Raw genomic sequence first — 23705 nt, forward strand, 5'->3', positions numbered from 1 at the left:
AGTCCAACTTTAACACATACCTGTAAGTTCAACAACTGGTCGGTTCAGCTTTTGTTGTAGACGCACCTTCCAATCAACTATACGCTCCCTAACAAGAGCTTTTAGTGGAGCAATGTAAACTACCTGTAACAATTATCTGTTATTTCACACCAACACATAACACAAAATTGAAATTATAGTTATTTTATTGTCAGCGTAAACCATTAATGGAATAGTACATTGGCTAACATTTTATATGAAGTCATGATTAGAAATGAAACAAGATTTTCTATTATAAATAATAACAAAATATTAAAAATCATGAATTTTGCTATAATTCATGTATGAAAAAGTTAAACAGACCTTAGATCCTGGATATTGTTTGAAGACTCTGAACATAGCTATCTCAGCAGCAATAGTCTTGCCAGAGCCGGTGGGGGCACCAAGTAACACGTTGTTGTCTGTGTGGTAGAGACAGTGGAAGATCTGAGTCTGGATGGGGTTGAAATGAGTGAAGGGAAACAGCAGTTCCAGCTCAGTGTCACCCAGGGCTGTCACGGGGAGAGGTTGTAGCTCCAGCAAGTCTAGAATAGAAATTGTTTTCTCTCTAATTAACAAGAAATCAGTCCAAGTAGGTAAAGATATACTAAAATACGATTGTTTCACATGTTACCTGTGTGTGGAGGATGTGTCTCTGGCAATATGAGGTGCTGGAAGGACAGAGGTATTGAGTTCTGGGAACCCAGCCAACTGTCACTACACACTCGTACCAGGTACTGTGCTGGCAAAGGCTCACCTACAGGAATCGTGATTATCAACTCCTGAGGCTCCTTCTGGATAGCCTGTAACACCGGAGAAGTGGTCATTGTACAGGGTGGCGCACATGTCAGTTTCCCCATAAATTGGGATATTTTGTTTCGATAGGTTGGTAACAATATTAAGTTGGTGGCAACACAGAGTAAGTTCATTGTTGTCTGTTCCAGTGGATATTGTAAAGTGACGCTCTTCGCGTCTGTTATTTTTGTGTGTGTGTTTTTTAAATGTTTACAACCCAACTACGAGTTTACATCCTTCAGTTGTGGAGGAAACATAATAAAAATACTGCCATAATTATTGAAGAATTTAGTGGTAAATATCCAGGTGTCGCGATACCCACTCGACAGTATATGCGGAAGTCAAATAAGAAATCTGAAAACACAGGAAGTGTTTTAAATGCCCCAAGTGTGGTCATCCACAATCAATTTGAACGAAAAAAACCTGTAGCTTTTGTAGTCAATTCCGGGAAATCGACTCGTAAGGCATCTGCTGAACTAGAAATATCAAGAAGAAGCGTACAAAGAATGTTAAAGCAATTAAAATTTAAGCCATACCGTCCATCTTTACTCCAAGCGCTTCATGATGATTCCGATAGACGATTGGATTTCTGTGAGACAATAATTATCCGCTCAGAGGCTGATCCAAATTTCTTGCGATCGATTTTGTGGTGTAATGAGACATGTTTCAAACTAAATGGATGCTTTAATCAGCCATAAACTGCGTGTGCTGGTCGGATGTAAATCCTCATAACGTAATCCAAGCAGAACTCAATGTGCCTGGTGTAGGTATTGTGCCTCAAATATGGGGAGATATTTCGAATACTGCACTGATTGGTCCTTATTTTCTTCAAGGAAATGTTAAATCAGAAAGTTACTTACAGTTGCTGCAAGAAGTAGTAGTTCCCGAGTTCAGAAACAATCTTGTTTTCAATATTCATTTACTCATCTGGCAACAAGATGGTGTCCCAGCACATTTCAGTATCCAAGTTTGAGATTTTTTAAATAACACATGTAATGAATGGATTAGTCGCCGTGGAACAATCGATTGGCCTGCGCGCTCACCAGACCTGACCCTATGTGATTTTTCACTGTGGGGTATTATAAAGGAGACTGTGTATGCTTCAAAACCGCAAAATCTTGACAAACTCAGAAATCTAATCAGAAAAGCATTTGAACTTGTTAGTAACGATAAACCTTTATTGCTACAAATTTGTGATTCTGTTCTCAATCGTTGTATGAAGTGTATACAAAATCAAGGTGGACATTTCGAACAACTGCTATAACATTGTATGGTAATATACAGGGTGTATATTATGTCTGGAAACACCCAAATATATCCTTTAATAATTTAAATATAAATTTGAAACCTCTTACAATCGTGATAGAGATTGGGCATCTACTTTTTGGAACAATGTTTTGTTATGTCACACCAACGGGGGACGTCCTGCCGAGGGTATCGTGAATATTCTTAATGGAGGAAGCCTATACCTTGTGATACATAATTTTAAAGGTAATTTGGACACCAAATGCAGGTAAAACGTTTGTTGTAAGACTTTTCTAACAGCATACATTATTTTTTATTTGTAATAAGAAATCAATAACATAAGTATTTCCATAATTGTACTGTAATAAAAACTGGTAAATTTGTACTAATGAAACCAGCTTAAAAATAAATTGTTTATTTTATTTTAATTGAACATTTAAAAAATGCTAAAAAATTAGTGTAACACATTTTGTGGCAAGAACCATGTTAAAATTACATTGTTGAACATCAGTAAATTTTCAATACTAAAAATGCTCTATTTTCTGATAGAATAATAATTCCTTTGAGATGCGGTTTGTGGCATTCAATTCAGTAAGCTATTACCTTTAAAATTATGTATCACAAGGTATAGGCTTCCATTAAGAATATTCACGATACCCTCGGCAGGACGTCCCCCGTTGGTGTGACATAACAAAACATTGTTCCAAAAAGTAGATGCCCAATCTCTATCACGATTGTAAGAGGTTTCAAATTTATATTTAAATTATTAAAGGATATATTTGGGTGTTTCCAGACATAATATACACCCTGTATATGTAATTTCATATAATGAATTTGTTTTCTTGCCTAAAAGTGCTTCATTCAATTAACCTATAATGCCTTTAAATTTCTCTTCTGGGGAAACTGACAAATGCGCCACCCTGTATATTGACTAAATTTTATTATTAGTGCTTTTTTGAGTTCAGCACAGGAGATTGATAGCATAAAATGTCAGCTAAGATTACAAAGCTATTTTAAAGGGATTTGCAGAGATTCCAGAAAAGTCTATAGTATAAGAACTACAATTCATAGCTCTTACTTTTATTTCATACATTAAAAATGGGATCCTAGAATAAAGTGTATGCCTTTTACTTGAAAATATATTAAAATTTTACATAAAAAAGTATAACTCATAATAAAATAATGAAATATATAATCCTAACACGATTAGATTTAAAAGGAGGCTTGAAGAATCAAAGTCCTCAGTTTGCACCCCAAGTGGTGTTAGTAGGATCTGCCTACCTCTGTACCTTCGACAAGATCTAAGAGTTTCTGTTGATACTAAAGACAAATTCATCACTTGGCTGTGAGTTCTAAAGTGTGCAAGTGTTTCCTAAAATGAAATAATAATAATAAGAGAGATGACCCGTTTCAGAAATCCATTTATTAAGCCTGATCAGTCAGTTTATGAACTTGTTGTCTGTGTCTATAATGAGTTTCTTTCAAATGATTGCAAAGAAACTCTGCCAATGATGGCAATGTTTATGTCTGAACCACTTCCTAATGACTTGGCAAGACATACACATATCAAAAGCTAGTTGAGGCCAAAGAAAGTGTTTATCCAAGAGAATCACTATCTGTTGATCGACATACTTAATCCTGTATCTGCATAGGCTAGAATAACATAGGTTCAGCCTGAAAGTGATGTCTCAGACTTTTGCTAAAGAGCTATTTTGAGAGATGAACTGTAAATCCCATAATCAGGCTTGCCCTCCCCAAGGAGCAACCTGCACAATAACCAAGTTACCTTTATCTAACTTAATTTCTTCCTACCTTCTTTTATATATATATATATATATATATAAAAGAAAATGTTATATATAATTATATATATATATATATAATATATATAAATAATTATTTATATATATATAATATTATATAAATAATAAATCATAAACTAAAACCCTTTTAAAATTCTTTTATTTCAGACACGTGTTTCGGTATATTTAGGTTTTGTTTATTATTTAGTTAGAGGTTAATGTTCACACTGAAGATGGTTTACACCGAAACACGTGTCTGAAATAAAAGAATTTTAAAAGGGTTTTAGTTCACGATGTATTATTTTAACATAAAGATAACCCTATAATGTGGAGTTCATAACATTATATATATATAATGTTATGAACTCCATGATATATAATATATATAATGTTTATATATATATAATATATATATATTTAATATATATATATATATATAAAACAATATATATATGTTGTTGTAAGTATGAAGTCATGGCCTTGTTCCAATTGGTCTTTGTCAACATGGACTATGACTTCTCTGATGTATAGGCCGATAATCGTTATGATTCCCTGGTTCTTAGTAAGCATTTAGTGCCTATAAAGAATATTTATCAAGTTTCATGGTCCAAGCGTTTTATATATATACAGGTGATTCGGTTAATGTTACCGGGCACTTTCTGAGCTGATTGTACTATAAAAAATAAAGAAAAAAGTTTCATATAAACATGGGTCCGGAAATGGCTTTCCTTACTGGGTTATGTGCCAATTGAAGATTTCACCAAAAATTGTGTGCAGGAGGTCAAATGATGAATTTGCCGCGTGTTTATGAAGAGATATTTACAGGCGAATGCAACTTTTTCTAACAGATTTTTAGATGAGAAATTGAATAAAGTTTCATCTCATAGCTGTATCTCATTTAGTTTTTTTGTTATACTACAAAAAACAGAAATAAAATAATTTTGAAAACACTTTTTTTAAGGTTTAACGGACAATTATTTTGTTAAATAGGCATTGAAGACCCACATTTTTACAAAGAAACTTGCAGAAAATTTAATTCTGAATAAAATTATGTGCCACACGGCTATTAACAGCGAAGTATTAGTTTCTGGAATTTAATTTTACAACAAACATTCTACCAAGCAAGAAATTCCAAAGCAAAGGAAAACCGCATTTTTAATGACATAGAGTAGCCTACACATAAGATTTATTAGGATGCAATTTAAATTAAGTTTTAAATAAATTATTGTTTTTCATCTAAAGCTTATAATACTACGTACCACTTTCATAACAGGTATTCAAAAATCAGTCCTTGTACTTCAATACACTTAGCAGCTCGCTTTCTGATTGATCGAGTTATCCTCCGCAAACGCTGCACGATTGTTTTTGATTTGTGCGGCGGCATCTTCAATTCGATTTATTAACTCTTCACGTGTATTTACTTTTTCTGGTACACCAGGTTCTTCATCCAACCCCATATACAGAAAATCTAATGGAGTTAGATCTGGTGATCTTGGTGGCCAAGTGTGTGGTCCACCGCGACCAATCCATCACCCGGGAAACTGCTCGTTTAAGTGCATTGTTACATTATGGGAAAAGTGGGCAGGGCACCATCATATTGATAAATAATATTGCACCTTGCTGCTAATGGAACATCTTCTAATAATAGTGGGTAGTTGTTCTGTAAGGAATTCTAGGTACAGGCGGGAATTTAGATGTCCTCGGGAGAATGAATGGTCCTATTAATCGATCATGAATGAGTCCACACCATACATTTACACTAAATCTGTGTTGAAAGTTGCGCACGATTGTACTATGTGGATTTCCCTCTGCCTAAGTGTGTTCATTGTGAAGGTTGTTTGACGCCATCTCGGGTAAATTGAGCTTCATCAGTGAATAAAATGGTTCTATGATGTTGACGGTTTTCTAATTAACCAGTTGCAAAATTCCAATCGAAAGAGGAGGATCTGTTGGTTGAATACTTTGAACTTGTTGTTTATGGTAAGGGAACATGCTATTTTTGCGCAAAGTTCTCCATACTTCAGACTGAGACACTGCGAATCGCCTAGAAAGACGCCGTGTACTGACACCAGGACTGCGTTCAGTAGCCATGATTATAGCCACTTCCATATCTACATTATTCTGGGCAGGGCGATCCCGATAATTATTAATACTAGGAAGTTTACCTGTTAACTCTTAGGGTACGAAATGATCCACTGATCATTTTTGGGTTTGGAACTCTGCGATTAGGAAATCGTCTTCGGTATTCTGCAGTAGCAGCGGTTGCATTTCCGTCACAAACGCCTAAGACAAATACCATGTCGGCAAATATTCTTCCGTTGTAAATAACAAAGGCATTGCAATTGTGATAGTAAGTTACTTTAAAATACACTTCACTAACAAACGAGTAGTAAATTAATTGTATTAAATTGCACTCATTAAACTAGTACAGAATTGGTAACAAATAATTTGGATTCCTCAATAAATTGCAGTGTATTGTTGAACAGCTGATTTGTGATACCAACTTATAAAAACATAATTTACCTTCTGTAAAGCTAACGTGACAAAGATATGTAGGTACATGATGTAACCATTTGGATAGTCCTAAAAAGTAATAGTATTATTGTTTTTTAGTTGAGCATTAATCTATTAAAATCGTATTTACAATTGTATGCTAATCAATTATTTGTGTACCTTATATCATTACATTACGGTGTTTATTTACTAAATACGTATTTCTTGCTTGGTAGAATGTTTTGTTGTAAAATTAAATTCCAGAAACTAATTACTTCGCTGTTAATAGCCGTGAGGCACATAATTTTATTCAGAATTAAATTTTCTGCAAGTTTCTTTGTAAAAATGTGGGTCTTCAATGACTATTTAAAACAAAATAATTGTCCGTTAAACCTTAAAAAAAGTGTTTTCAAAAATTATTTTATTTCTGTTTTTTGTAGTATAACAAAAAAACTAAATGAGATACAGCTATGAGATGAACTTTTATTCAATTTCTCATCTAAAAATCCGTTAGAAAAAGTTGCATTCGCCTATAAATATCTCTTCATAAACACGCGGCAAATCATCATTTGACCTCCTACACACAATTTTTGGTGAAATCTTCAATTGGCCATAACCCAGTAAGGAAGCATTTCCGGACCCATGTTTATATGAACTTTTTTCTTTATTTTTTATAGTACAATCAGCTCAGAAAGTGCCGGTAACACTAACCGAATCACCCTGTATATATATAAAACGCTTGGACCATGAAACTTGATAAATATTCTTTATAGGCACTAAATGCTTACTAAGAACCAGGGAATCATAACGATTATCGGCCTATACATCAGAGAAGTCATAGTCCATGTTGACAAAGAGCAATTGGAACAAGGCCATGACTTCATACTTACAACACCTGCCACTACATCACACTGCACTATATTTGAAAGGAAACCATCCTAATGGGCAGAAAAATCTTCAACCATCTTCCTGAAGATAAAAAATGCTACAAGGACAGAGACTGAAGACAGCATTGACTAAATGGCTCTCTAGCCGCCCATTCTACACCATGGATGAGTTCCTGAACTGGAAAAGAAAAGAGCAATACTCTCAATAAAAACCAACTATGTAATATTTGATGCCATTGCATTTCTTGGTGATTTGTAAATTAAGAGTTTGTCAATTGTCTAAGAAAGGATTTTGGAAAATTCATCCTGTAGTATCTTCAATATAAAAAAAAACTAATGTTACGTAATTTCTTTTTACAATATTGTAAAATGTTTATGTATGCACAAAACAGTATAATGACAAATAAGTATATTTGTATTAAAATTGGAAAGTTTTTGGAGAATCCATGATATCAGTGTAAGCGTCCATCTCGATGAATGAAAATAAACAAACAATGCAAGTCGCCAGCTGTTAGAGAATAGTGTTACTAACAACAAAATAAGATGTCAAATTACGTAATACAAGATTATAACAAAATTATAATACGCTAAAATGAAAACATCAATTTCGTAAAATTAAGTGACCCCCATTCTTCAGTACTTTCAGCGTTCCAAAAACTTAAGTGATCAGCTACCTTCAAAAGTTTGTGTTTCGTAAAATCACGGAAACTGCTTTCAAAGTGTTTTACAAGAGTTTGTAAAAAATGTAGGCCCGTATCTTGGACACTAAACCACGCAACAGATTGACCCGTGGTCTTTTTCACCAATGAGGCCGATGGATTGTTTGGCAGTCCTCAAAGAGAAAAACGATAAGGACGACAGATCAGCCCTTAGTGTGCAAAGGATTAACATTATTAATTACGTTAACAAGAGAAACAGATTATAATGCAAACTGTTGAAAGCAATGTAATTAATACAGTTGACATAACCAATATGGTACTATTATTTTATATAGAAGACTGCACAAGCAAGATTGCATTAGCTAACAACAGGAAACCGAATACCACATAATGCAGAATTGTAAGATCTGTGCATTGTTTATACAATGATAGAACAAGTCATAAATAATCATAAATTGAAGAAACTATACACAATTTGTGTTGAACGGAAGTTTTAAATGCAGTTCAAACATTACTTACTTGTTTTTTGGTTAACAGGAAGTACTCTGAATGATACATGTAGTTGTTATCTGGGTCTTCGATCCAAACCCAAAATGCTTCTGATGTTCTTCCATGAACTTTATCATTCCACCTAGACAGCAATTACCATTTTCTTAAATATTAATTTTTGGTATATAATATTGAGAACTACAATAGCCTATTTGTATATTCTTTTAAGAAATGGTACATTTGAACCTTACTTGAAGTCGGCAGTGATGGTGAGTCGGATGCGCAAGATGGTGCGAGTAATAGGGTGAAGACTAGACTCAACGTCTACCAACGGAAACTCAAAGGCACAACGCTTGACTACCTCTCCCATTCTAGCGTGGCGCAACAATGAGCCTAAGGCAACATAGTTGATTATACACAAGTCTTGGTACATTCACCAGACAAAATATTAGTGTGTTTTCTATTTCTAATAAATAATTCACTTTACAGTATTCTGTTCACTTACCCTTAAAGGCTAAGTTCACAGTACTAATTTAAAATAAAAAAACATAGGTTTCAAATCTAAAACAAACGAACCGATTTCCTTCGAATCCATTTCACGCAGTTTATGGACAGTGAGATTCCTTTGATTTTCGATCTTATCAATGATATCCTGACCAAGAATGCCGAATTGTCTCATTTCAGACTCAATGTCCCATTGTTGCCTCTCAAGCATCAAGCATATGCGCAGGAGCCGGCCGGCCATCAGAGCATTATGTTTACGAAGCATTATATCAAACAATGCACGGGCTATTCGAACAGCATTCTGAAATCAAAATCATTATAATTTAAAAAGATTATACAAAAAAAAATGTGAGAATGCCAATCTACTGTAACGATAAGTGATCTTTATATCAACGATCTTGAATTAAAGCCTGAAATCATGAATAAATTTAAATAAAGTTGACAAATTTTATGCAACCATCAACTATTGCCCAGTCAACGAAAAACACAATTTACATGTTTTAAAACCAAACAAAACAAACATTTTCAGTCACCAAAAATATACACAGATTATGTGCCTTTGTCCTAAGATGTAGGGTCAGACATTTTAAAATCTAGACTATTTTTATATTTTGCAACACGTTTCAATATTCTATAGACTGTAAAAGATTATTATTTTATTTTATTTTATTTATTTAACACTGTATTATTATATAGTATGTTTTCTATTAATTGTTCAACTGTGAAATAATATATATTTTGTATTTAAAGCAACCTTCTTAATGTTAACCTTGCTCATAGATTTACACTAAAATATTTTAACATTAATGGTAAAAATATAATTAATTTTTAAATAATAGATGTTGAGGATTTAACGTAAGCCCCCTTTATGTTCAAATCAAATCAAATATTTATTTGTTGTAAACATGTTCACATGTATAACAAAGTCAACTTAAAAGGTTAACTTAACCTAACTTAAAGAGTTAACAACTTCGTAAAATTCTGTTACATCGTATAAGCAGGTTGCAACTAGAAAGTTTCTTTAGTTTTTGTCTAAATCTAGTGAGTGGCAGCTCTTTAATACCTTCCGGCAAAACATTAAACATTTTTATGCCTTGGTATAGAAAACTCTTCTGAGTGCAGAGTATCTGCATCGTTCACTTATAAGTTTATTTTTGTTTCTAGTTGCATAGTTATGGACCTCAGACATTGCAGGCAAAAGTGCCCCAAGTTCCTCTTAACAAACAAGAGTGTGCTAAATATATACATAGAAGGCAATGAAAGGACACCTAACCTATGAAGAGCTCTTTACAGTGGGCCTGCCAGTGTGCATCACAAATCAGACGGATTGCTTTTTTTTGCAGCACAAAAAGCTTCTGTACATATCCATGGTTTGCCCAGATTGAAGTTCCATAAGAGAGGTAGCTATGTATGTGGCCATAGTAAACACAGAGCAGAACACCAACAGAGACACTGCCTTTAAGTGCTCTGATCATGAAAATGCCTTTTGAAATTTTGTTCGCAAGACTGTCAATTTGCTGATGCCATTTAAGATTGCTCTGGACTGTGAACCCCAAGAATTTTGAGTGGGTTACTTCCCCCCGATTTGCTAAGGGCTGAAAGCAAGGTCCTGAGTTTTCCCGTCATTAAGGCTTAACTTATTTGCATTACACCAGTCATGAATGGTTTTTAGTTTTGGCGTCGATTATGTAACCCACATTTTCTGCACTGTTACCCTGGACACACACTGCCAAATCGTCAGCAAATAGAAATGATTTTACTGAATGAGCATTTAGGTTGTACGGCAGGTCATTAACATAGAGTATGAAAAGCAAGGGTCCCAAAATGGACCCTTGTGGGACACCTTGTTTTACACTTAACTGTTTTGAGTAAGACCCATTTAGGAATACGGATTGCCATCGATTGTTTCAAATAAGATCTTAAGAACTGCACTACACTGTTGTCAATAGAATAAAAATACATCTTATCCAGTAAAATATGATGCGACACTGTGTCAAAGGCCTTGGACATATCAAATGATCTGAAAAGAACGTTCAGGTTGTTCTCCAGTCCTTCAAAACAATTCAAGATCAAATCCTGAGTAGCTTCAACAGTGCTATGGTTAGGTCTAAAGCCGTACTGATTCTTGGACAATAACTTATTTGATTCCAAGAAGGAGGAAAGTTGTTCATGAATGAGACGTTCCAAGACATTTGACATCCAAGACCTTTGACAGCGTCGGAACAATGGATATTGGCCTATAGTTGGCACAATCATCCCTAGGCCCTCTTTTGTGTATTGGAATGACCTTACTTACTTTTAGTTTGTCAGGATAAATACCCTGCTTAATACACAAGTTGAAAAGATATGTTAGTACTTCACAAATAGACCTAGCTGATAACTTCATTATTGCTGCATTGGTGCCATATATATCAAGACAAGTGCTATTATTCAGTTGGTTTATGGCTAGGTAGACTTCTTCTACTGTAAAACTTCTAAGAGTGAATAACCCTACTGAATTGTTGCACAGTTCTCACTATTGTCAAGAAAAAAACACTATGATTAGGCTTATTTACATCAGTTGGTATGCTATTACAAATTGTGTTCTACACTGGTAAGAAAAAATTGTTAAAAGCATCAGGCGTTTTAAATTAGCGTTAATATTGGGAGGCTTACTGTTAACATTTCTAAGCTGATTTATGACAGACCATGCAGCTTTTGATTTATTGTTTGAACTGTCAATTATGTTGTTATTATGATTAAGTTTGGCTTTTTTAATTTCTGCCTTGTACGTTCTCTTAAGAGCAATATAATTTTCTTTAGACCTGTTACAGTTAGTGTTGCAGAATAAATAGTAAGCATTGTCAAGTTGGACCTTTAATATTCTTAAGTCCTCATTGTACCATTGTTGTTAGATTTACTATTTCTGTTGGTTATCCCAACAGATGTTAATCTTGCTTATACACTCATGGTCTTAAGATTCTTTACTTTGCATATATTGACTTTGTAATTTATTTTGGACTATGCATATATGGAGCTGCTTCAAAATTCAATCTAAATAAAATACTTTTATTACAAAAACATGCTGCACAGTTAATTTTAGGTCTAAACTGGAAGAGTCCGTGAGAGATGAGTTTTCTCTCTTAGAAATAATGACAGTGTAGAGCCTCTAGATTTAACAGGTTATCCTTTGGATTAAACGGTTACACTCTATACCTATATATTTCTTCTGTACTTTGATAAATGAATGTAGGAGAGGTTAGGCATGGTTGAAAGAGTTGACTCGGCCACGGGACAAAATACTATAATTTAACATTATAGTTTATGTAATACCTGTGTTAACATAGGAGAGGTTATGCTTGATTGAAAAATAGTTGACTCGGCCACAAGAGAAGTTACTATAGTTTAACATTATATGTTTATGTAAATACCTGTGTAATTTATACAGAGGTTAGACATGAGCGAAGAGGAGTTGACTCGACTATGGGATAAGTTACTATAGTTGAACGTTACATGTTTATATAATACCTGTGTAATATAGGAGAGGTCAGACATGAGCGAGAAGGAGTTGACTCGGCCACGGGACAAGAAAGTCTGTAGTAAGATGTTCACTTTTCCATGCAAGTTCTCACTGCCACCCATCACTTCTACTTCACAATTTTCATGGGTAAGATTGTCCAATTCATCGAGTTCATCATCCCTTACCTACAAATGAAAAAGTAACATGAGTGAAAGTATTGTTAGTGACCATGAAACTTAAGTACCTGCACAAGATATTGCCCTTTCTGTCACTTCTGGTTATTTGTGGTTTTCTGACTAATATATCCACACTGGTTATAAATTTCTTATATACATCAGAAAATGGGCCGATTCTCTAATATATTTTTATTTTCCAAGTGCCTGTCCGATGAACTTCACAAAAATTATATCTGGCAATCTCCTGCTACAAACTTCTTATTTACAGGACCTCTAGCACGGTCTTAAAACAATACTAATATTAGACCATTGATTTTATACCTAGCAATACTTTTGTGCCAACTAATTTTAGCTTCTTTAGTTCCATTTTGTGAAAAGTATTTACTAAAACTTCAACCACTGTTTTGCCCATTATACAAATTTTTGGTAGAAAATAATATTTTAAAATAAATATTCGATATAAAAAGTATTGATACATGAAATAAATTTTAAATAATTAAAAAAAACTTAATGTGAAATATTTTTCTCTAACTGTTTATATTTTAGAAGAAAGGTGATTTGTTTTAATACCTAGCAATTATAAGATTTTTAGTCAGAACTTTATTGAAGGGTCTGATTAAAAATAAACAAAACCATTAAATAACAAACAACACAAATTTAGTTAAAAACATTTTGTGAATGTACATCATTCATGTTTCATGTTTACATGTTTACAAAATTTGGGATGGGGCAAAGCTGAATGCCCAATTTGGAATCCACCAAATCTTCAATAAAGAATCGAATTTGAAAAAAAATCAATAAGATTTTACATTTAAATCTACGAAGATACGCTGCATCAATAATTATCGGCCGATCAAAAATACACAGATTAATAATTGCTAAAACATGTTTTTACCTTACTTTGAAAACAGCAAATATATAACCTAATTAAATAATTATTATAATTTTGTAGATTATATTTTGCTTGCAGATAGTATTTTCTATATTTCAATTCACGGAGCCATGTTAAATCTGCTGTGTTTATTCATGCAGACAACTGATCGGCATTATGCAAATCATCGATTGCAAAAATGTAATCTATCAAATTTAAGTAATAGGTAGGGAATATGACTTTGTTCTTAAAATATAGCTATTTCTCTCAACCACTGCACTGCACATCCCTTTACAATAGAGTGGTATTATTATCGAATACTTTTTATATTATCACACAGTCTCCAAAGGTTTACGAATGGCAAAATTGGATTGGTGGTGATTTTGTTTAAATCATACTTAGGTTAAAACAAGCTATTAGGATTCAAAATTCGAGGATCAGGAATTGATTGAATAAAAATTCAGAATCGGATTTGAACATTTTAGATGTACTAATCACTATACAAAATACTTGAATTTTTATAAATCAATGATTTTTTTTTAAATCGCACGAGGAATTTATTATATTACTTTAAAAATTGAAAATAAATTTCATTAGTGCAAAATAAACTGGTATGAAAGAAATCTAATAAAGTATACCTAATAAAGTCAAAGATTCGAGCAAAACTTACAGAACAACTAACTGTGGAGTTACTTGTCAATTAAAGCTGACTGACACAGAGTAGCAACTTGATTTGCTATACTGTAATAATTATATGTTCTCTAGCACTAGCAATGTACAATATAAAGTACAAAACATGACTGAATCAGAATTCTCTGTGACCATTTTGGTATAATCATATAAACATTTAGTTATGATTTATATGTTATAACAAATTACAAAAAATTTTGTGAATGTACATCATTGACAGTGGTGTACAAAAGGATTGGTTTCATACAATGCAAATCGGTTGCTCATAATTAACTAATTTTTCTCTGGATCTTGGTCAGCAGAAAAATTTGGAACAATATGAGTTTGGACTATTTATGTGGATTAAAAACATTCTAATTAATATTGTAATAAATGACAGAAAAATTTAACATAACGGAAACAATCTGTCCTTAATAAACCTCAATGCACAATGCATGCAGTATTTATCTATAATAAATCAGAAACTGGAAAAAGTATTAGAATATAACAAAAATTGTACATTGCAGATCTATAATTCAGTCTATAAAAACACGAAAGGAGTACAACTAAATTAATATACTGTACTTAATGATATGTGAATAAAATTACTTCATAAAATCAGAATTTATGTTAACACGGTACAAAAAATAATACCTACTTTGAGTTGTTCAAATTCTTGAGCCTTTGAAATCATTGCAAATATCTCTTTGTCATGCATGATATATTCGTCTGTCTTTATATCTTCATTGAACACTTCAACTGTATCTTTTTTGATGTAGTAATGACTAGCTGTACGACCCAGATCTGTAATATAATAATGAGATAAAATGGTAATAATCGGTCAGCTACAATGCAAAAATCAAATGTACACATTCAAAATGGATAGGGTAATATTTTGAATAGTGAAACAATAGCTGTATAGACATATATACAATTTTGCAAAATGGTTGCTTTATTTGCTTTTACACATGTATCTCAGTATTTGTAAAAATGTTTCTAACACTACTCTAAATGTTTAAAAGGAATGGCTCAATACAAGCCATCCCCCTGACCCTTATCATGGATATACATATAGGAATATATAATTATTTGGTTCCACTTATTCTCAGATGTGTAAAGCTATTTTAAAAGAAATGAAGATGAAGTACAACAAAAGTAAGTGACAGTGGGATGAGATTATTTAGAGAATGAGGAAAGGATCATGACTAGAGCACACTGATGGAGTTATTCAATATCTCGAGGACCAATACATTAATTGATTTGTAACAAAATGTTATAAAGAAACTTTAATCACAGATAAAGAATATATAAGCTTGAACGTGAGGAAACAAAATTGGTTAAACAATGTTTAAATAAAAAGAAATTTTAAAAAGTTCTGTGATGTGTGTCACTATATTATTTTGTAAATTGTAAATACTGTATGTTCTTTTACTGTAATATTGACTGAATTAAGTCAAGTTAGTACATATAACGATTTGCATCTTTGTTCATTTTACATGAAAAATTTTATCCACACTGTTCAATCCCGTGAATAATTGAAAGTTTACTGTATTAATTTTACAATATTATATACATGCAGTCATAACGTATTGTATTGAAACTATTAGCTTCATAATACTATAATTTGGTTCAATACTGTAGATGAAAAGGGAAAAACTGAGTTTATGTAACAGAATAGTCAAATGTAACGTTGTTTAGTCAAACGTAATTTTATTTAAGTCAAATAGCAATAAGAAGGTTGAAGTTGGATATATATAAAAGTAATTTTATTATCAATTTAATAATATCTTATTTTACTTGTTTTGAAAAAGAAATGAACCTTTTATTTAATTGAGGAAATAAGGAACAAGAAAGCAATCTAACTTAAATTTCTGAACAACACAAAAATCATAATGAAAACATAAGATTTGCATTTTATACATATTTGTGCCTCTTCCCATTTTAAATTGACTAGTAATAGTCTCACCCACCAACTCCTACAGTCCTACTCTTACAGACCTGTGACACTGAGGTCTCCAGTGTGTGGGATGTAACGCAGCATCTTGGCCCGGTCCAGTGCCTGTGCTGCGTTCTCTATCAGTTCCCTTCTCTTTCTGTCCAGGTTTGGATCATCCTGATGCAACAATCATATCATAAATGAATCGCTTCTGTGTTAGTAAATAAATTATCAAAAACCAATTAATAATAAACACTGGAGTACACTGGAGTATCTGTGACAGTACCAAGTGGCTCATTGAAACCATCATCGTGGCCATTTTGATGTCAGGACAATTCTCCATTCAGTGGCTATCCAGCTGTGCTAGTGGGAGGTTACTGTCGCTCCTTGTTGTTTTACAATAGCAGTTTAAAATCCAAGACGCAACTGAAAATCCCGTGAGTTGCGAAGTGTGGTCGGTAATACGGTTTTTGTTGGCTAAGCACAAAAAACCAAATTAATTGAGATTTATCACCAACTCTGTGCAGTTTATGGGAATGATGTGATTACTGAAGGTGGAGTGCATCAGTGGTGCATTAGGTTTTTGAAAATGGCCAAACTAATATGCATGATAATGAACAAAGTGGACAGCAAAGCATTGTGACCTATGAAATTGTTTCTAAAGTTGATGAGAAGTTAAAAAGACTTCTGAGTCACATTTTAGTTTTCCTCGAATTTCAAGATGTTTGTTACATGAAAATGTTATGCAGAAGTTAGGTTACCATAAATTTTGTCAAAGATAGGTACTGAAAATCTTAACAGAAATCCATAAAAATCAGTTTATGACTTTTTTTTTAAAATTCATTGACATTTTTGGACACTTATGAAAAAGATGGTGACTCGCTACTCGATTGAATCATACATGAGATGAGAATTTGGTAAAACATATGAATTGCAAAACCAAATTACAGTCTATGGAGTGGGGACACACACAATTCATCCAAAAAACAAGGAAATGCATGCAAAAATTGTCGACACGGAAGGTTATGGCAACTGTTTTTTTTGGGACAGGAAAGGATTTCTTCTTGTTGATTTCTTAGAACATGACACAACCATAAATTTTACGAGGTATTGTGATACCTTGCAAAAGTTAAGAACATCTATACAAAACAAGAGCAGAGGAAAGTTAAGTTCAAAAATTTGTTTTTGTAAGACAACGCCCAACCACATACAGCAAATTGGACTCGAGAAGTCCTAAATGTTTTTAAGTGGGAGGGTTTCCACATCCACCTTACAGTCTGTATCTAGCAACTAGCGACTACCACCTGTTTCCAGCAACGAAGATCTACCTGGCTTGTAATGCAGCGCTTTGATGACAACATGGAACTGCAGGAGGGTGTGACTACCTGTTTGAAGTCTCAGGCGGCAGAATTTTATAACGCTGAAATTTCAAAACTAATTCACTGCTATGATAAGTGCCTAAATGTGTATAGTAAATATGTTGAAAAATAATATTTTAGTGTCACTTTAAAATGTATGTAATACAATTTTTGTTGTACTTTGTTTTTTGTTTATATCAAAACATAATATACTTTCTGCATGCCCCTGTATTTCGGGCACCTGCTACTTGTAATAATATGACTGAGGTGATGAGAACCATCTTTTCCAGACCAACCATTTCATCTGCGAACCAACTATCTTAGTCTAAGGTTCGACTTTTTAATATAGGATATAGACAAAAACAATACAAATAAGTATTCATTCCGATTATTATTTAGAATGCTTAAACTATAATATGTTTGTACGAATATTAACAGTACAAAAGGAAGGAAGTACTGACCAAGATTTCCTGGTGTTTGATGCCATAATGTAATGGATTTATCCTCATGCGAACATGTAAATAGGTGTAGCTCAACCACTTGACAGCTTCTTCTACATTTGAAATTGTTCCTAGTGTCACCTGTATGAAAAGGTAAAAGACAAGTTAAAACTTTATATTTGAGGAAGACTTACTTTTATTCTATGTTTGATTTTACTTAAGGAAAACGTGATAAAATGTAGACTTAGAAATTAACGAAAATAAAAAAAGTAATTCTAGTTATATGTAAAATATTTTTAGTTCATGGTACCTCAGCATTGAGATTATCCACAAGGCAGTTTATGAAGTTGCTCTCGATGTGATATTGGTTGGTAAGCACGGACAAGTAGTGAGAGAGTTTATCATGAGTGGTGATGATAGTTCCATGTCCTGACTTGTCGAACTGTGGCCGCCCTGCACGTCCAAAGATTTGCAACACATCTAAAATTTCCAGGTCCACAAATGAACCACGCTTAGCATCATAAATCTCTGTGCCCTAGAAAAAATAGATGAATGTAATTATAATTACACTGAACTGGCCGTTGAAAAACCCATTCCCTATAACAAATAACTGAATTGGTTTTATGATCATTATAAAACTTATCAATGTGTTGTTGTTGGTTCCACATCTAATACATCACAAGAGAAATTTATTGATCTCTATTCACGGTTCTTTTGATTTGTTCAACCATACAACTCAAGTTTGCTCAATTCATATGCTGCACATACTATATTAAAATCCTGCCTTCACAACTAAATAATTGTATTTATATATTTTCTTTGTAGGATATAAAACGGAAGTAATACAGTTTTAACATTAGATATTCATCATTCCTATTCTGTTATATCGTCTTTTAGTATGCTAATTACTTTTTATAAACTTTACATTTGATATTTGACTGTAAAACATTTTATCTTAATTTAATATACAATATAAATAAATGAAAACTAAACAAATTACAGCAAATTAATAAAATTTTAGATGGATAGTATATACCAGAAAACAACTTACTAAGAAAATTACTCATCAAAGTTGTTCTGCGATAGTAATAGTTAAAATGGAAAACCTCATTAACAGACTATGGAGTTTTTCAAATTGATTGGGAAAAACTGTGTACTACATTACTCTTTCACATGATATGATGAAACCATAAATAGTCCTGCTTCTTAACAGACTTTCTGGGTTTATGAGAAAAATGTTGCTCTCTACACCACAATGTTATCACTACTACTTTCACTTACAGTAATTGACTTTTTACCCTACAGTAAAAATCTTGTACTACCCACTAATTAGGTTGCTTCCTCATATTTTATGATGAAACAACTAAGGTAGGATTAAATAATGTAAAACACTAAATTATGTTGAATATTTTTTTAAAGAAAAAAATCTTGATTACACCTACAATAAAATTAATGCCTTATACAAGGTGTGTCCAAAAAGTATCCGACCTTGGCGTCTGGCATGAACTGATGTTACTCGGCGGCAACAGCAATCTGGTCCTGTTCAAAGTACTCCCCTCCACAAGCCACTACCTTATTCCAACGCTCCTCCCACTTCCGGAAACACTCCTTAAATTCATTTTGCGGAATGGCTAACAAGTCATTCGTCGCATTTTGTTTTATTTGTTCAACATCGTCAAATCTTTTTCCTTTCAAAGGAATTTTTAATTTCGGAAATAGTCAGAAGTCACAAGGAGCTATGTCAGGACTGTAGGGAGGCTGTTGTAGTTGGTTGATGTCGTGTTTGACCAAAAAACGCTGAATAAGATTTGAGGAATGAGCTGGCGCGTTGTCGTGGTGCAGGATCCAGCCACGGCTTGTCCACAGTTCGGGTCGTTTCCTTCGCACTGCATCTCGTAGCCACCTTATTCACCTCACGATAATACTCCTTATTCACTGTCTGGCCTCTTGGAGCATATTCGTGATGAACAACGCCGTCCTGGTAAAAAAAACTATCAGCATTGTTTTGACTTTGTCTTGCTTTTTTCGGCCGTTGCTCTTCGTGAGTTTTTTATTGTGAAGATTGAGCCTTTGTTTCAGGGTCGTAGCCATAAACCCATGACTCATCACCAGTAATAACTTTTTTAAATAGTCCTGGGTCACTTTTTATCAAATCCAGATTGTCCTGTGCGATTTCAAGTCGACAGTTCTTTTGGTCTTCTGTCAGCAGCCGAGGAACAAATTTTGCTAAAATACGGTTCATTTTTAAATCTTCGTGTAACATTTTACAAAGTGACAATTTTGGTATTCCAAAATCTTCTTCCAGCTCTCGGACAGTCAATCGACAGTTTTCATTAATTGCTGCACGAACACGTTCAACATTTTCAGCATTTCTGGCCGTTGAAGGCCTGCCAGATCGCTCCACTGATATGCGGCCATTTTTAAACCGCCTAAACCACTCATTTATTTGTGTATCACCCATAGACACGTCGCCGTAAACTTTCCGTATCATAGTAATCGTCTCTGATGCTGAATGGCCAAGTTTTTGGCAAAATTTAATGCAAATGCGCTGCTCAACACGTTTAGTCATATTGAAATGCAACGCACACACGGCAGTACTGTACGGAACAAAGCGCTGTAACTCACTGAGTGACCGGATTCAATGCCTAATAAGGGAAGGAGTAGGCTCGCCCCTCCCCTCCAATAACCGGTTCAAGCCGGTCTGTTACGCCGTGGCCGCCTACTCGTCGGCGTTCGGATACTTTTTGGACAGACCTTGCAGTACTAATACAATATATTCATTATTGACTTGAACTTTAGTTGAAAAATAAACTTTGTAACCATAAACAATAGGTACATTTCTTTATTTATATATTCTTCAAGAATAGTAATAGAGTAACAAATGTTTAAAACATAACAGTTAAATGTATGAAAATTAATATTTTTGACAATATATAATGTCGGGATGCGTCTTGAAACCTCCATTCTTCTTCCTGGTTCCAGGAATTCTTCGATGGTGTAAAATGGCCATTTTAAAAGGCAATTGTGGAGTTTCCTCTTCAGAGCTTCTCCCTTTAGTCTTTTGATAGTGTCTGGTAGTGTTCCACAGTTTTTGGCCGATGTAAGATGGCTTTTCTTCAAAAATTGCTATACGGTGTGGAGGCAGAACAAAGTCAGCTGTATGGCAGGTGTTATGTGAGTGGAGGTCTTTCCCTGTTTGGAGATTCAGCTGATAAGCATGCAAAATTACTCCTCGAATGTACAGATCTGTAACTGTCATTATTCCCATGGATTGGAAAGCATGTATACAGTCTTGACGGGGTTCAAAATCAGCAAGAGTTCTTATGGATTTTTTCTGTAGTATGAGCACCCTGTTGAGATTTCCAGCAAAGGACCCACCCCACACAATAAAACTGATAATCATTCGTAAAGATTTCTCAACAAGACAAAAAAGTTAGTCAGGTTTGGTGTAAAAATAAAAACATTAATATATTTCTAGAAATTTATCCTGCCCCAGGCAGTTTGACAGCGTCGGGGTTTCTGGCAAAACATAAAACTAATATTCACACCATGATATTCATGATATTTAAATAACGAAAAACTGTTTATTTTTCATATGTAAGATACTTTAACTTTACCATTTCTGGAAATATTACAGGCATTTAAAGTATGAAATTTTGTAAATTTGGTAACCGGGCCCAAAAAAAGCTATATATAAGGATTTTAGTTTTTCACTTTATGTAATATAAATTATGACTCACAAATAACATGTTTTATAACGATTTAAGACTTTAGTAAATTAAGTTTTGGAAAGAAACACAATTCAGAAATTGCCATGTTTTTTCATAAAATATTACTTAACCTTTTGAACCCCAGGCAACGAAATATCGTCGCCGAGAAAATATGCGAAGATCCCCGCGGCGACGATGTATCGTCGCCAATGAAGATACGAGAATCCCCGGGCAACGTAATATCGTCGCCATGGTATATGCGTTTAATACATATTTATTTGAAACCGTAAAATACTTATTTTATGAGTATTAACCCTTAAAGCGCCAAACAGTTTCAGCTAAACTCTGGATTAACGCTCATTTATTATAAAAAAAATTAAAATTAGATTTTCTCAACGCTAATTTTAATTCCTTTTTTTATGTAACAAAATAAAACAGAAACTGCAAAAAAATATCATTTATCATATTTATTGCCCAAAATACACATAATTTACTATGTAGCGTTCCAGCTCCTTTATAAATTTTACCCAATGCTTACTGTTTCCTTTTTTTTAATTATGTATATAAATGACGGCATTGCGTGCTAATATATACTAGAATTGAACTAGAAAATAAGTATATTACATATTTAATACAAAGTTATTATAAAAAAATTAAATTTTCATGCCAAAAATTTGAAAACCAAATATTTTCCAAATTCTTAGTCCTCTAACGGGTGTTATTTTTATAATTACAAAATGGTTTTCAGATGTTTATAGAAGTAAATAAAATATTGTAACACTTATTGGAGTAAAAACAAGTCTAAATATAAATAATAAAAATAAATGTAGAATTTCGGAACAAGAGCCAAAATACATAATTATAAATATAAGGAGTAAAAATATTTCTACGAGGAAAAAAGACTTTTATCGCCATTTAAAAAAACTGTTTATTTCAAAAGTTTATAAATATATAACTCTCATAAAAATATGATCATATAACACATAAAACTACACAGTAGTTTACCGATCAACTATTCGCACTGCTTCAACAAGATATGAAGAAGAACACAAGAGCTGCCCGGCAAGGCAGTGACGTACGCATAAATGCGCTTGCGGCGTTGAGCAATACTACCAAACTGCCAGCTTTTCAACAAAAACCGGTTCAGTATCTATCGATAAACACAAAGGTTGTCACGTGATGTGGCACAGCCCCGCTACACTACTGTAACATACACCCCTCACAGTCTAGCGGACAAACTCTGAACTAACAGTGCAAAATAGTAAAAACAAGTATATTGCGCGTCTACGCGCTTACGGCGTTCAGAGCAAAGTCGATCCTCGCGCGCATATGCGCTTACGGCGCTTAAAGGGTTAATACATATTTATGAGTATTTTAGTAAAATACAAATTTTTTGTTAGTAATATAGTGTATTTAAAATAACATCTATGCTCAAAAAAATATATTACTCTTTGTTGCTATAGCTGTATTTGTTTACAAAGCGGTCTAATGATACGTATATTGTCTTTGTGCGTGTGAATTGAGTTGAATGTTGTAATTGAGGACTGTTTTTAGTCACTTTTTATTTAGTTTTAATCTTACAGTAATAATCAGTTCTGTGAACAATGAGTGACAACATTGTAAATCGCCCGAGTGAATTAGACAGACAACTGGATGTTGACCTTTCAGATGACGATTGGTCTGACGTCTCATCAATTTTCAGTGATGACACTGATGTTGATCTTACCTATAGGCCAACTATCTCTGACTCAGATGACGAAGAAATGCCATATAGTTAGCTATCTACTTCTCGCGGTAACGCCGCCGCTAGGCCTACTCCGGACAATGACCAACCGGCGTCAGTGAGGTCGCGGTTGCAAAATCTTTATCTTTAGAGATATCAATATAATTGTTTTTGTACATACATAAAACTAAATTTAGAAAAATAAAATGTGGGTGCCCATGGTAAAAATTTTTCTTATTTTTGAATTAAAAAATCTTAAAATCTATTTTTTTACCTACAAATCTATAAACATATATTTTAAAGTTATTTTAATGTTGTTAAACAATTTTTTATACTTCAGACTAAACTTTTTCTGTGTACACAATTTCATTCTGGACATTTTGGTGTGTAATACAAGACAATATCATAAAAAATAGCAAAAATATTAATTT

The 23705-nt window shown here is 33.4% G+C and overlaps 1 protein-coding gene across 1 annotated transcript in view; it reads right to left on the minus strand.

The window, feature by feature from the left end:
• LOC124360405 (activating signal cointegrator 1 complex subunit 3-like) overlaps positions 1 to 23705 on the minus strand; it is a 63931-nt gene that overhangs the window by 19537 nt on the left and 20689 nt on the right. The window contains exons 13-23 of the mRNA XM_046814009.1: positions 18152 to 18376; positions 17863 to 17982; positions 16106 to 16220; positions 14766 to 14911; positions 12400 to 12576; positions 8965 to 9193; positions 8640 to 8781; positions 8419 to 8530; positions 653 to 821; positions 343 to 563; positions 21 to 123 (exon numbers count right to left, since the gene is read on the minus strand). Coding sequence (XP_046669965.1) covers positions 21 to 123; positions 343 to 563; positions 653 to 821; positions 8419 to 8530; positions 8640 to 8781; positions 8965 to 9193; positions 12400 to 12576; positions 14766 to 14911; positions 16106 to 16220; positions 17863 to 17982; positions 18152 to 18376 — 1759 coding nt within the window. The remainder of the gene's footprint in view (positions 1 to 20; positions 124 to 342; positions 564 to 652; positions 822 to 8418; positions 8531 to 8639; positions 8782 to 8964; positions 9194 to 12399; positions 12577 to 14765; positions 14912 to 16105; positions 16221 to 17862; positions 17983 to 18151; positions 18377 to 23705) is intronic.

Source organism: Homalodisca vitripennis, chromosome 4 (genome assembly GCF_021130785.1).
Source record: "Homalodisca vitripennis isolate AUS2020 chromosome 4, UT_GWSS_2.1, whole genome shotgun sequence".
NCBI lineage: Eukaryota > Metazoa > Arthropoda > Insecta > Hemiptera > Cicadellidae > Homalodisca > Homalodisca vitripennis.